This window comes from Onychostruthus taczanowskii, unplaced genomic scaffold, assembly GCF_017590055.1.
Source record: "Onychostruthus taczanowskii isolate IOZ18803 unplaced genomic scaffold, ASM1759005v1 scaffold10, whole genome shotgun sequence".
NCBI classification, from domain to species: Eukaryota; Metazoa; Chordata; class Aves; order Passeriformes; family Passeridae; genus Onychostruthus; species Onychostruthus taczanowskii.
In genome coordinates, this window is record NW_024496526.1 from 9,322,279 (window position 1) to 9,335,889 (window position 13,611).

The following is a 13,611-nucleotide window of genomic DNA, read 5'->3' on the forward strand; positions in this document are numbered from 1 at the left end:
ACTTATTTTTGCACTTTAATGTGTGACCAGCATAGTTTCTGAACAATATTTATATTTGCTCGCCAGAGAGATCATCTGATGATTTCTGAGCATCTGCTGTCTTGGGTATATGCACTTCTCTGGGGTTTTAAGCTCAGGTTCACAACTGTAGCATGATGAAGATGGACTATCCAGCTCAGCTGCAGTAAGTGCAGGTTTCTGCACACTGATCCTATTCTCTTACTGCTCTAAGCTAACGTGGACCATCCCCTCCCCTCCCCTGTGGACTTAGAGGTCACACACGTGTGACCTCCTGCAGATGAGCTGATGTCAGGTAGCTGGAAAAGCTGTGAACTGGCTCACATGCCTGAGCTCCAATTGTTTTGTGACAGCTGGGATGTTTCGGGTTACCTGTGGGTCTTGCAACTGTTATTGATTTGTGAAAAATTCAACTTTCTTTGTCAATATTTCTATGACCTGGCAAAGAGGCAGAGAAGCACAGCCTGATGAAATTGGGTTTGCATCATGAAGAAGAGCTCCATGGAGGGCAGAAGCAGCAGCAGCTCCCAGGACAGACTCAGTGTCCCATCAAGCACACTCCACCCCAACATCCTCGCTGTGGTTGCAGTTGTGGTCACCCCAGCCGCGCTTGTTACAGTCCGTAATTGAAAGTTCACTCCCTGTGCAACTTACGTCATCAAGCCAAATTTGTCCAGTACCTTTGGAAGATTAAACAAACAAACAAACAAAAAACTGTTGGATAGGATGGGAGAAAGAGGAATATGCCTTTTTTCCTTAAGAGAACCCTGTGGACAGTGGGTTGTATGGTTGGCTTGTTGGAAATCAAGCATTTGGGCACAGTTCAAGCAGCACTTGACATGCAGCTGCCTCATCCCAAGAGGAACGAGATCACTGGCTGCTGGGGTAGGTAGGTGGCCTTGCTGTGGTGCTTTTTGTGCGTGTAACCACCCGTGCCAGGCCTGGAGGGGTGTGAGCTGTTGAGGACTCACCTGGTGAGGCTGTGAAGAAGGTGACGGCTCGGCTGAAGCCCAGCATTCGGCAGACGACGCCGGCCTCTCGGCTGGACCAGCCATCGTCACAGATTGTTCCCCAGGACCCTCTGTAGAAGATTTCCACACGGCCCCTCCTGTCTCCTCCCACGATTCGTACATAGTTACCAGGGCCCGCTGAGAATTCAGAGGAGAAAATAACTCTATGGGTCGTGCAGGCATAAGGAAAAAGGCACTGACAGACAGAAGAAGAGACCACCGAACCAGAGGGGACGTTCCCATCTCCAGGGTGGGACCAGAGGTTACTGGTAGCTCAAATCCAAACAATTCAAGAGCCCCCTGTGTTTGGAGACACCAGGCTGCAGCTCAGAGCACAGGCTCCTTGGCTCTGTTAGCTGTGCTCTGGGTTAACCAGCGTGAGCAGGGGGGTATTTTGGTCCTGATCTCAGGTAGCTCTGATATCAGAAGGCAAGAGAGAGAAGAAGAAAAATCCAGTACCTTCTCCTTTTTCACCTTTGCTCCCTTTCACTCCTGGGGAACCTGTTTCAATTAGAAAAGCAAACATTTGACAGTTGCGTGTAGAAAAATCTGGTTATTATCTAGTTCTGAATACTTGTGTGAGTTAGAGATGTCCAGACTCCTCCCCTTGTAGAAAAGGAACACCCTGAAGTGACCAAGGGTATGTAAAAGAAACATGGCAGGAAAAGTAGGATAACATACAGCAAAGTATTTCCAATGTGTGACCCAAGAAAAGGGCCACTGTCTAAATGCCATATATTCTTTCACTTGTGGGAAGTGTTTCTCATTCCCACTGTTACCTGTAAAATGACATCTCTGATAGACTTTGGGATCTCCAGAAGCAGGCGTGGTATCTTCCAAAGCACTTGCAGGAAGACCTACATCCTGGGATTTATCTCCATGGAGAGCAGAAAGGTGCTCTCAGCAGTCCTCCACACTTCTGTGGACCATCTTGGTCTTGAGGGTAGGGGTGTTTGAAAAAACCCACTGAGCTCTTTCCCCCAAAGCTACCTCTGGAAAGCACTCTTTGCTGTCTCCTTCTGGGGACCAGGAGATGACATGCACCCAGAGCATGGAGCCAGCCCAGTTACACTTCTTCCATCCTCCAAATGCAAAGCTCCAGAGGAGGAGTGCATGGAGAAGCCCCACACAGAATCTAGTTTATTTTATTTCTGAGGATTCTTCTACTATTCTGAGTGAACAATTAAAAGAAAAAAGCATCTGGAGCACTGTTTGCTTCCTATGGGCTGTTGTAACCACTGCTTTGTTTTTTCTTTTTTTACTACAGGTCTTATGTTTTTTTGAAACATCCTGTGATTGGAAGGGGTGGGATTAAGGATGGAGAGTAGCTGTAGAGTTGGCCCTTTTGAACAACTTTTGTGCCCTACAGTTAGCAAGGTGTAGTTAAATGGCCTCGCTGTTAGGTGCTTCCAATAGCTTTGCTATTGCATGTTCCTGATGCCGTGTTTACATGGGATTTATCCCAGGCACAGGGTGTCTCTGATGTCTCTGAACAAAGCAAAGAGGAACGTGGGTTGTTCCAGTTTTCTGTGAAATTGGGGATTTGAGAAAATCTAATGCATCTGTGTATTTGCATGTCTTTTAACACACCTCCCAGGGTGTGTTACACACAGGGTGTGTAACACACCTCCCTGCACATTCCTTTATTAGGAAGGCTGATCTACAGTCCCCAACCCAAATGTGCCATCAGCTCCACAGACCCTGTGGCAAAGAGCCTTACCAGAAAACCCAGTCTCTCCCTTGGCTCCTTTTGGTCCTGGTTCTCCTTTCAGACCCTTAGTGCCATAATCCCCCTTGGCTCCTTTTTGACCAGCTGCGCCTGGGGTGCCTGGGTGGAAAGCAAAATGTCATTGCCTTTGTCCCTTCCTAGGGAAAGGACATGACAAACATTTCACATTGATGCAGAACACTGGAATGTGGCACCTAAAGTTCTTTGTGTCATCATCTTTGTATCAGAATAAATCATGCTATAAGAGTTTACCTGTTGGGCCCTGGTCTCCCTTTGCTCCCTTTTGCCCTGGAGGTCCTAAGATCATAAAAAATAAGCAAACAAACATTTATGAGACTGATGTTTATACATTTATAAAAGCTTATGCAAAGCAGTATTTACAATTGATTTTAACTCATCTAATTTTGGTGTCTACACTGTAAGCATCTATTTCTGAATCAGGTGTCTTATTTCACATCATAATCAGTGCAGACAATGTCAAACAACAAAATACAGGCAGTGGAGAAACATCTTCTCCTGAAGTTCATCTTAAACTGCTTCTTTGTTTGTGCATTTTCAATTTATACCAAAATTCAGGCACCATCACCCCTCACACCTATTACAGATGGCAGAAACAGCCCTCTGGTGAGCAGCCAGCCCACAGCAGCCTGGCAGAGCCCCAGGAATGCCATGGCATTCTGGCATGCATTGGGGGTCCAAGAAGAAGACTCAAGAGGTCTCCTCTTGGCGGTGTAGCTCCCTTTCTGGTGTTTGCATGAGGTGTGTTGTTGACCCAAAACCTGTTTTATTCTCCTTTACCTGCAATTCCTTGTTCTCCCTGTACACCTTTGAGTCCAGCAATGCCTTGTGCTCCTAAAATCAAAAAGAAATCAGTAAGGGTGAACCCATCACACAAAGTGAGGCCAGAGTAGAAGGTCAGTGAGTTATAGTTTTGAGCAGAGCTGTACCTGGGCTACCTTTGGGGCCCTGGTCCCCCTTCTCCCCTTTCTGACCAGGTCTGCCTTCAGGGCCAGGACTTCCAGGAGGTCCAAGCTGTCCAGTTGCGCCTTGAGGTTGAGTGAAAGCAGCACAATATGAAATGCCAAACAACTCATGAAGGAAATAAAAAGACAGACAGCTCAATCACCAGCCCTTGCACGCTGAGCTGAGCCTATGAAGGCAAAACAAACGCTGGCTGTCTCCAAATTGCAATCCTGGCAGTGCTAATCATAGCAATGCAGTCAGGGATGATCTGGAGTGAAAGGCTGCATGGAACCGGGTCCTGGCTGACTGCCAGCCTTGAAATGCACAAGTTCTTCCCAAAAGAGCAGCCAATTTCTGCCCTTGTGTGCGCACAGGTGCCAGGCAGGAGGCCATGGCCCTTCTTTCCCTCCCAGTCTCCTGCACAGTGAGTGGGGCCCACAAGAGACAGCCAAGACTGGGATGAGTTTGGATGACATTGAAATGTTGGCATGGTTTCTTCATCTAATCATCATCTTCTCTTACCCATGCTGGGATCTAGACCAGCTGCAGCTCTCCCTGTCACAAAACACCACATTAAAGAGATCGGTGTTATGCCTCTACAAGAAATTGCACCTTCTGTAGAGCTTACCTGCCTCTCCTTTCGGCCCAGGAGGTCCAGGCTTCCCCGGGCTCCCTGTAACAACACCCTGGCATCAGTGCAGACCAGGCTCAGCCCAGCCCCTCTGTGGGGCAGCCCTGCACCCTGTCCCACCGTGTCCTCTGCACTTACCCTGGAAACCTTTCACTCCTGGGAATCCCTGCTCTCCCTTAGGACCTGTGGGTCCCGGGAGCCCGGCGTCTCCCTTCTCGCCCATGTCACCTTTCTGTCCTTGGGAACCTATCAAACAGCACAGCACACACATGTAAATTGAAAAAAAACACCAAACAGATTTGTTGTCTCTGCAGCCTCTGTCTGGCCACAGCAGCAGCAAGGTTTGGCCTCACACCTGCATTCATTTGCCATTCGGTGACCTTGTCACCATAAAGGAGGACAGAGCTGGCCTGTCTGACCCACATCTGGCTCTGTCAGCCTCCCTGGCCAGATGTTTGTCTGGCCTGCTTTAAAGGCTTGCAGTGGTGCCATGACAACTCTCCAATCTATTCCCCAAACTATCCCTCCTACTGGAATGTTTTCTCCTCTAGTTAAATATCCCTTACTGAAGTCTGAATGCTTCCCTTCTGCCAGACACAGTGGAGATACAGGGCAGCACATTCCACTCCTGTTCTTCCAGAGAGTTCTGCCATCTCCCCTTAACCTTGTCTTCTCTGAACAGGTGATCAGCATGCTCCAAAAGAGCTGAATTACTTGAAAATACCTCATTTGAAGACTTCTCCTTCATCTTTCTGTTCTAGAATTATCCCAAAGTCCTTGCCTTTTGGTGTTCCTCCTACAATCACTCTTCTCTTCTGGAGCATCTTGTTCTAATGAGAGCATTGGGGCATTCAGGATCTGATGGAAGACCTGAGGAAGCTCTTAACAACCTGTTCAACTCTCCTCTCTGCTCTGCACCACACATATCACCTGCTTTCTTTTCCTCTCCTGCTTTCATAGCAGCTCTCCATAATGCATGCTACATGGGAGAAACACATTGCATAACACCTTCTCCTTCAGGTGTACAAAGCCAGGCTTATGTAAGATGCTCACAAAGCTCTCAGGAAGAGGTTCCACTAAAATGAGGATTAACATCCACATGCTTGTGCATATAAATTATATTGTATTATTTTATACCATAGAAATCCTACTGCAAACATCACTGCTTTAATCTAGGATGGGCTGATAATTGAATATCTGTGGCTTTCATTAGACAAAGGTCACTCTGTAAAGAGACTTCCATGGTGCAGAATCAACATTTTGCATCGCCCCTTCCCCCAGCCTTCCTTTGGGAGATTTGCTGAAGCATGACATGAAATTAAACCCCAGCAGATCAGGTCAAGTGTCCTGTTTATCCAGCTCCCTCACTGACTGGAAAACCACACTCAAGGCTGCTTGGATTTTTATGAATACTGACCTATGAAAACTTCTTCTGGTGTTTTATGTAGAATGGGTTTAAAAAGAAATGTATGTGAGAACATTAAAAATGTTAAGATAGTGAAGAAGTCTTACCTGCAAGCCCTAGCTCTCCTTTTTGTCCTTTCACTCCTGGACCACCACTTGGGCCAGCAGGACCAGGAGCTCCTTTGCTCCCCTTCTCCCCCGGGGGTCCATGTACTCCTGCAAGGACAACACCATTTTTCTGATGCTTCCTGGGGTGCCATGTGTAGTCAGCACCAGCAGCAGGACACCCACACCAGCTGTGAGCATGAGCCAAACTCCACTCTCTGTGCACTTGAAAATGGTCCTGGTGACAGTGGGAAATTGGCCCACTGTGACTGTTGCACACTGACTTTTAAAATAAGATTTTTTTTCCAGTTAAGTTTTGCTTTTGCTCACATTAGCTTTACATAGGCTTATTTCCTTCAGATCCAATGACATTCTTACTCACTTACACCTTGGCTGAGAACAAGATTGCTCATAAAATCATCCATAAAGGCTCTTTATGTTCATCCACAGAAGTAATTCAGGTGTCAAAAAAGCCTTACCTTGGTCTCCCTTTGTCCCTGGTGGTCCTCGTAACCCTGGGATGTAAAATACATATATCAGCTGACACACATCATCTATTCACAGTAATGGCTAAGAAGAAGAGATGAATTTTTAAATCATCCTTTGCTCACACAATTTCAGTCACCAGTGAGGCCAATCTTCAGCTGGCAGGGACCAGAACAACCACTTGAGTAAAGTCCTTGGAGCTCAGCTGAGTGCTCAGCTGGGCAGGGGCCAGCTTGTCTTCCTGCCAAGCCCAGCTCATGGGGACCATTGGGGAGATCTTTCATGAAAATGCACTGAACAATTGGGCTCTGATGTGTAATAACACTGCTTGGCAGGAGGTGCTGTTTCAACGTCCTGAGTGCAGCCAGGAACATATGAAAACACAATTTTTAATTTTTTTTTTCCTTTAGAAAATCTCATCAGTATAGCCAAGAAGTAGGGATGGATGAGTTACAGACCTGACCTAACAAGGGTTGCATCTTAGATCATCACCAGAGGATCACAGAAAGTGTTGCCTGGTCCAGCCTCTGCTCAAAGTGGAGCCAGCGTTAGATCAGGACTTGCTTTGTCCTCACAGTCTGGAGATATTGACCTCCTGTGGCAGGGCCAGTTCTACCCAAAGCCTCAGGTACCCAGGGCAGCAGCTTGTGCATGGCTGTGGGGGGCAGAACTTGCACCCAGCTCATTCCTGAGTCTGTGCCAATGTTTTCCTAGGGAGAGGGTGTGCATCGACCTCTGTGGGAGCACCTGGGCTAGCCAAGGCTCCTGGAGGATCAGTGAAAAGCCTCACGGGCTTTGCACCTGCTTTTTACCAACATACCTGGTAGACCAGGATCTCCTTTGCGTCCAGGAGGCCCTGAAATAAATATTTAATGGGTATTTTTTAGTAGTCAGCAGTCGGTGAGGAACACAGCAGTATGGGATTGGGGTGTGGGCTGGAGACACAACACTTTTGGAGGGCACCTAGAGTCCAAATCTACAAGTCACAGGAGGGAAGAGGAGCCCAGAGCTGCACGTGCAGCTGCAAGGGGATCTGGGGGTTTGCACAGGGCAGTGTTCCAGCTCCTACAGGTGCTCCCTGGTCTGGAGTTGAATACTTGACATGAGGGCATAACTAACTGACAGGAAGATTAAATCTTGCCCTATTTATTGGATCATCTAAACTGGGTTTTCAGCCCTGCTAGTGATGCAGAGGAGCCAAGTCTCCCCACTGCAGAGCCAGCACGGAGAGCCATACCTGCAACCACGGTGATGTTGTTCATCCTCATCATCAGGTTTGCATTGTTGCTTTTAATTATGGTGATTTCCTCTTCTAAGCTTCTCCTCCAGTTTTCTTCTTGTGTCATGAGAAAGTCCTTCCAAGCAGAGCTTCTCGACAAGGCCAGCTTGTTGGCAGAGTAGCTCTGCAGAATCTCTTCTGTATAGGAGGCATTTTGCTCTTGAAGCTTCAATATCTCTCTCTGCATCTTAAATACTGAGGAAACAAAAAGCCCATGCAATGAATACTTGCTGCCCGATCCGGCTGGGAAATGGTTTCTTGGCAGAGCAGTTCCTCAGCACCTGGGGGGGACACCGGGGGATAAAGACCACCCCTGTTTGACCCGGGGAGGTGGTTTTCATGTGCCAGTCCTCGCTGCAGCCAGGAGTGCAGCTGGGAGCGCTTTTGCAAATGCAAAGCACACACGCAGGGCGGGGGAATTGCTCCTGCAGCCGCTGCCTTGCCCGGCGGTGTGCGGAGGAGCCCCTGGGAGGTTGCAGGTCTGTGTGCTCATTCCCGCCTGCCCGTGCCCCCAGGAGAACCCAGCAGAGCTCTCTTTTAATGCCAAGCCCGTTTGATGCCAAGCAGGCCGGGCTGCAGCGTTACCTTGGTACATCAGCAGCCCCTGGACGGCCGTCAGCAGCAGCAGGTAGATGCTGAGGGCTGCCCGAGTGCAGCATGTGGACGCCTTTTTCTGGCTCCGAGGCTCTAAGAACCAAGAGAAGAAGGGTAGACGCTCTCCCACATTTCTCCCCTACAAGCTCTGCTTGCTTCCTGCCTCTCCAGGCTTGGCCACAGAGCTTTCCAGCGGTGTGCAAGGTCCCTCTGTGAGAGCAAAGCCTGCCTCTCCTCCAGGCTTTGCACTGCAATCTCCTCAGCCATCTTTTCCTTTGCTAATTTAACCAGCTCAGTTCCAGCAAGACTTAACCCAGCCTATATCAGTGTCAGTGTGGTGCTTTCCCCCTTTCTGCATCAACAAACTCCCCGTTTCCATCATTTTTAGCTGTCCCAGGCTGCCATTCAGAGGGTTGCTCAAAGCAATTCCTTCTCCATCCAGAGCACTGCATGTGTGTGATTCCAAAAGTGATGCATGTATGCATCAAAACAAATGAAAAATCAATAATAAACTGAACTGCAGAACAAATTGAAACAAGTCGTAAGATGTAAAATCAATCATTACCAGCAAGTGTAAAAGAAATAAATGGCTTTGTTGAATTTTGGCCTTCAGGGAGAAAAAAAGTATTTCAGAAGCATTGGTAACTACGTCAGACATTCAGTAAGTTACCCTCAATTGAGGTTTTTCTTTTTTTTTTTTTTTTCCAAAGTAATGTAATCAGGAGTTTAAAGTCTTAGTTCTAAAAGAGTACAGTATTTTAATTGGTTTTACAATAGAATGGCTTAGTCAGCAATGAAGTTTTTATATTCAGCTAAAAATTCATAAACTTACATTTTTTTATTGAGTCTGATGATTTTAGTATCTTAACTATTACACATGAAAGTCTTACTCAAGAAAATTAGACATTAAATCAGGAAAATAACTAATTTTTTTCTGATGCTCAGCATCAGCTTTTGGCTGGAAAGGGTAGATTGACATAATTCTACTTTTAAAAAGCAGTTAATTTACTAGCAAAATCACTGCAAAAAAGCATTTAATATGCAATATTTCAATTTTCTGTGTTGTTTTAGACCAGATAAAATCCATAAAAATCCATTGAACAAAAAGAAATCTTACCACTTATCTGAAAGGTTGTGGTAGCAGGTGAGGCAAACCCAATCTTTTCTGAAAAACTGAAAGAGTTCATATCACTCGAATTTCCTTCTTCCCCGTATTTATCTGTAATTTTCATGACAAATTTCTTGTGGCTATCCTAAAGCCTTGGGCAATTAAGAACTGGAGGTACTTCCTCTCTGCCTCCTGATTTAATATGCTTTCTGATATGCATTTCCTATCTGCTCAGCTTTTATATACTGCTAAGAACTCTGATGTGGTAATTTGAACAGTTCCTCAAAATACTCCACAGCTAAGACACTGAGCTGCTCCCATGTGCTCAGTTGGAGTCCAGGGAGCCTTGGGCAGGATCCTGAAAGATATTCAGCCTGGAGTTATTCAGCATCTCTGCATTGTGGCGGAGTTAGAGATGGACATTTTGTTTCTAACAAAAGTAAACCTCCTCAGGTAGCAAAGATTCCATGTTCAATGTTAGCTCGGCAATCACTCTCCTGGGAGGGGAGGCTGAGGGCTTTGTCACAGTGAAACACACAGAATGTGCACCAAGGTGACACCTCAGTGGCTGGGCATGACTCAAGTGCAAGGAAGGAAAGGATCAGGAGGGCTGTAAAGACAAGCGAATGATGGCGGGATGGGGGATGCTGAAACCCAAAAGGTTTGGGATGATATGGGGAAGAGGCACTTGCAGCCTCTTTGATAAGGTCTCTCCAGCTTCTTCTTCCTCTCTGATGAGTTTTTCACACCCACAGACACAATTCCTACCTCTTCACCATTTCATTGCCTTCATCCTGAAATCCCCCCTGGAACGTGGCATTCTGACATCTCCATTTGCGCTGGGTTTGACTTTTGCAAGGCAAAGTGACTCACCCAGGCCCACAGGCCGGAGCTGTCGGTAGGAGCTGGGCAAAGCCCTCCTCATCCACGCTGCCAGCACCACGCCCTGCCCTCTCCGAGGCGCACGGCAGTCGCTGTCACACCGCTGCAGGTCGCTGTCTGTCCCCGGGGCTGCTGCGTCCTCACTGCTTCTCTTGGCCATGCAGCGAAGTGTGGCACAGCTCCAGGCAGGGGCGAGCTGGAGATCCACACCCTGGCAGGGCAGAGTGGAGCCCTCTCTTCTGCACCTGAAGAACAAATCTCTGAAAGCCTTAAACCGCAGATACGTGGGGTTTTTTGAATCTGCTTCTGTGTTCTCCTTTCAAATGTGCTCGTGCAGCTGTGACCCGGTTTGTCCCCAGGAAGGAGGAAGAGGCATCCTCCATTTTTAAACATTCTGCTACACTCTGTGTAGGAATTGGGATAATTTGCTTCCTTGTGAAGGTGTCAGATATCCCCTTGAATTAGAGGGGCTCTAGAGGTTACCACCAATCTGCTGAGCCACAGTAAATGACAGTGCATCCTCTCCCATCATGGCATCACCTCCTCACTGGAGTAAGGGCTCATATCCAGCCCATTTCTGATGGTTCTGGTGGTTCACCTGACCACTCTGCAGAAGGCTGGAGCTGTCTACTCTTGCTGGGTGATGAGCTGGGAATGACTGTGCTTGTGCTGCCAAGTGGATGTTTATAGGGATGGATGTGATTCAGGTGCATGCAGAGAGCAGATTTACAGCAGAGAGGCTTTTAATAATACTTTTAGTTGAATCCATTTTATTTCAAAGTATTAAAAATGAGCTGGCAGATGTAGCTCTCAAAAGCCTGCTTAAAGACAAAAGGTGCAATGAGATCTTTGTGCCCTCCTTCCCTGAGAAAGAAGCTCAGGGATAAGTTTTCACCTGATTCATGGTCATGCTGTGGCCACTCTCAGTGGCCCAGTTGGCATGGGTGTAAAAACAGGGGTGGATTCCATTAATTTGACAGCCCTGAACTGCAGTGTTTTGGGTTTTGAAGCCCAATCCTCCACTTCTGGGGGGGAAGCCATGAGCTGCAGTTGCCTACCCAGCTGGTCAAACCTTCATAGCTATTTGAGGCAGCCTCGTGCAGCTCTGCAAGCTGGCACATTCTCATTGCTCAGTTGGGCATTTAGCTGCCTGGGAGGTTGTGGTGCACTTCTATCTGGATGTCAGCCTCTGCAAACAGGCAGCAGATTTCCCAGGGCACGTGGTGCCGAGGGTCTGGGCCACACCCTGGTGCCAGAGACTGTGTCCCAACATGCTGGCTCAGCCTTTGTGCGTGCTCCTGTCCTGCTTTCTGCTCTCTTTCATTTCTCACTACTGACTGCAGCAATAGGTTGACTCTGATTTTGCAATCAGGAAAAAAACAAAGAAAAGGAACTGCTGATTCAGTGCAGTCTCCCTAGGTTGATGTTTTGCTGAAGCAATGGGGTTATTTATAGAATAACAGATTATGGGACATTATGGGACACGTATGCTGGGCCATCAGCCTTACCCTTCAAGGGTAAGAAAAGCCCTGGTCCCTATCCTGCTGCTCATCCTGCCTCCCCTGACACTCAAGGAAGGGCTTGGTGTCCTCCAGCTCACCCCTTTCCTTCCTACATTCATGCAGATGATGCTCCTCATGTTGTCACTCTAAGTGTGCACCAACATGTGAACCGAGTTTTATAAACTGACCACAGCTGCCTCAAAGTCACGGGCCTGGGGGAACTGCTGGTGCTGGGAAAAGGAAGTGTCCTGGAAGTGGCTGGTGGAACAAAAAAGTCCCTGGCCATGCCCACTACCTTTCTCATCTTCCATCACTCTTGTCCTCTGCAGGCATTCGCCACCCCCAGGAGCTCATGGCAAAGCAAAGCGGTGCAACACCAAACTCCAGCCTGGCAATAGCTAAACCCATCAACAGCCTCCCAGCAGTGATTCTGCCAGGGAGCTTGGGCAGACATCAGCCTCCTCAGGATAGCCATTTATCCTGAAAGAACTGAAGTTGTGCTTCTTTAAAGACTTTTTTTTTTTCCCATGAGAGAAGATATCCTAGCTCAGAAGTGTTTCTCCATTCACCCACAAGATGTAATTTTTCCAAATTCATCTATTTGATTTCAGACTGTCTGAGGCATAAATGTGCAGCATTCAGGAGGCTATCATTCCTCTCCAAGGAAGTGGATGAGATAAACAGGCCCAACAATTGGGTAGGCTGGTGCAGGAACCTTCACCATTTCTGCTGCTGCCTCTAGACTGAAGTGAGGGTTGCAGCCAGGAAAGGTGACAGTCTACCCCTTATCCTAATACCTGCACCCATGTTCCTGCAGATGGGCTTCAAAATATCACAAAGTAATCCTGCCACAGACCACACTGCTCTCCCACAGAAAAAAAGCAAGTAGTTGTGGTTTGACCTGTGACACATCCCATGCATGTCCACTACAAAGCCAGCAATGACCAGAGCTGTACAACGCCCTTGTCACAACCTTGCTAGCTTGATTCTTTTTCCCCCCCTATTTTACCTGATTTTTCAGTCTTTTTTCTTTTTGCAATGAACAAGTTTGATGAATTTTGACATACCAGTTCTTGTGGTGGATTTACTCCAGCCATCAGCCAAACAGCCACCCAAACGTTGTCTCAGCCCTCTTTTGCAAAGGATGGGGTGCAAATGGAAGGTGAGAGGACTTGTGAGTTGATATAATGACAGTTTAGCAGGGAAAGAAAAAGATGCACTTGCAAGCAAAGCAGAAAGAGGAACTCATTCTCTGCTTCCCATGAGCAGGCAGATCGGCAAGTGCTTTTGGGAATCGGGCCCTCAGCATGCATGATGGCTTTTTGGGATGACAAATACACAAACCACAAACATCTCTCCTTCCTCCTTCCTTCCCTGAACTTCTAATCTCTGAGTTTGACATCATACAGCCCAGAACATTCCTGAGGTTGGTGTGGGTCACACACAGTCTGTGTCCTTTCCCAATCTCTTGCCCAATCCCAGCCTGCTCCCAGGCTCAGTTTTGTACAAGTTCTGCCCACCAACAGCCAAAACATCCATGTGAGCAACACTGGCTTAGCCCCAGACCCGAAGCACAGCACCAGACTGTGCTGGGCTGCTGTGGGGAATGATACCTCCATCCCTGTCAGACCCAGCAGAGCCCTCACTGTGACAGTGTTTATCCTAAAATGCCTTGTTCTCCCCGAGGAAGGAGCAAGGACTTTGATGCCCGTGGGCATCAGGAGGCACTGCTGAATCCAGGGAATGCCAAGGCAGGTTGTGGGTGATCTGCCCACCAGTAGATCATGGAGGTACCACATCTGGGATCTCCCTTGTGAGTGTCCCACAGATTGTCCAGCTCAGCCCTGGTCAACATGTCCTGAAAAAAAAGTGTATCCAGCTCTAAGGGCAAGAAACGGTG

General features: G+C 47.6%; 1 protein-coding gene across 1 annotated transcript; it reads right to left on the minus strand.

The window, feature by feature from the left end:
- Positions 1-567: 567 nt before the first annotated feature.
- Positions 568-9,451, minus strand: MARCO (macrophage receptor with collagenous structure). Its single transcript, XM_041408409.1, has 15 exons — positions 9,337-9,451; positions 8,211-8,312; positions 7,584-7,820; positions 7,167-7,202; positions 6,340-6,375; positions 5,864-5,971; positions 4,490-4,597; positions 4,349-4,393; positions 3,705-3,803; positions 3,556-3,609; positions 3,010-3,054; positions 2,749-2,856; positions 1,488-1,529; positions 990-1,166; positions 568-698 (listed from the first exon to the last, which is right to left on the minus strand). Exons 1-15 carry the CDS (start codon positions 9,449-9,451, stop codon positions 568-570), a joined length of 1,443 nt encoding a protein of 480 aa, XP_041264343.1.
- Positions 9,452-13,611: the final 4,160 nt, after the last annotated feature.

Bases quoted from the DNA above. Each gene is read 5' to 3' on its own strand.
- MARCO (XM_041408409.1), bottom strand. From the start codon at position 9,451: ATGAAAATTACAGATAAATACGGGGAAGAAGGAAATTCGAGTGATATG. The intron at 5,972-6,339 runs GTAAGGCTTTTT...TTGTCCTTGCAG, and splicing joins AGGGACAAAGGGAGACCAAG to GAGTACATGGACCCCCGGGG. The intron at 2,857-3,009 runs GTAAACTCTTAT...CTTTCCACCCAG, and splicing joins GGGAGACCAGGGCCCAACAG to GCACCCCAGGCGCAGCTGGT.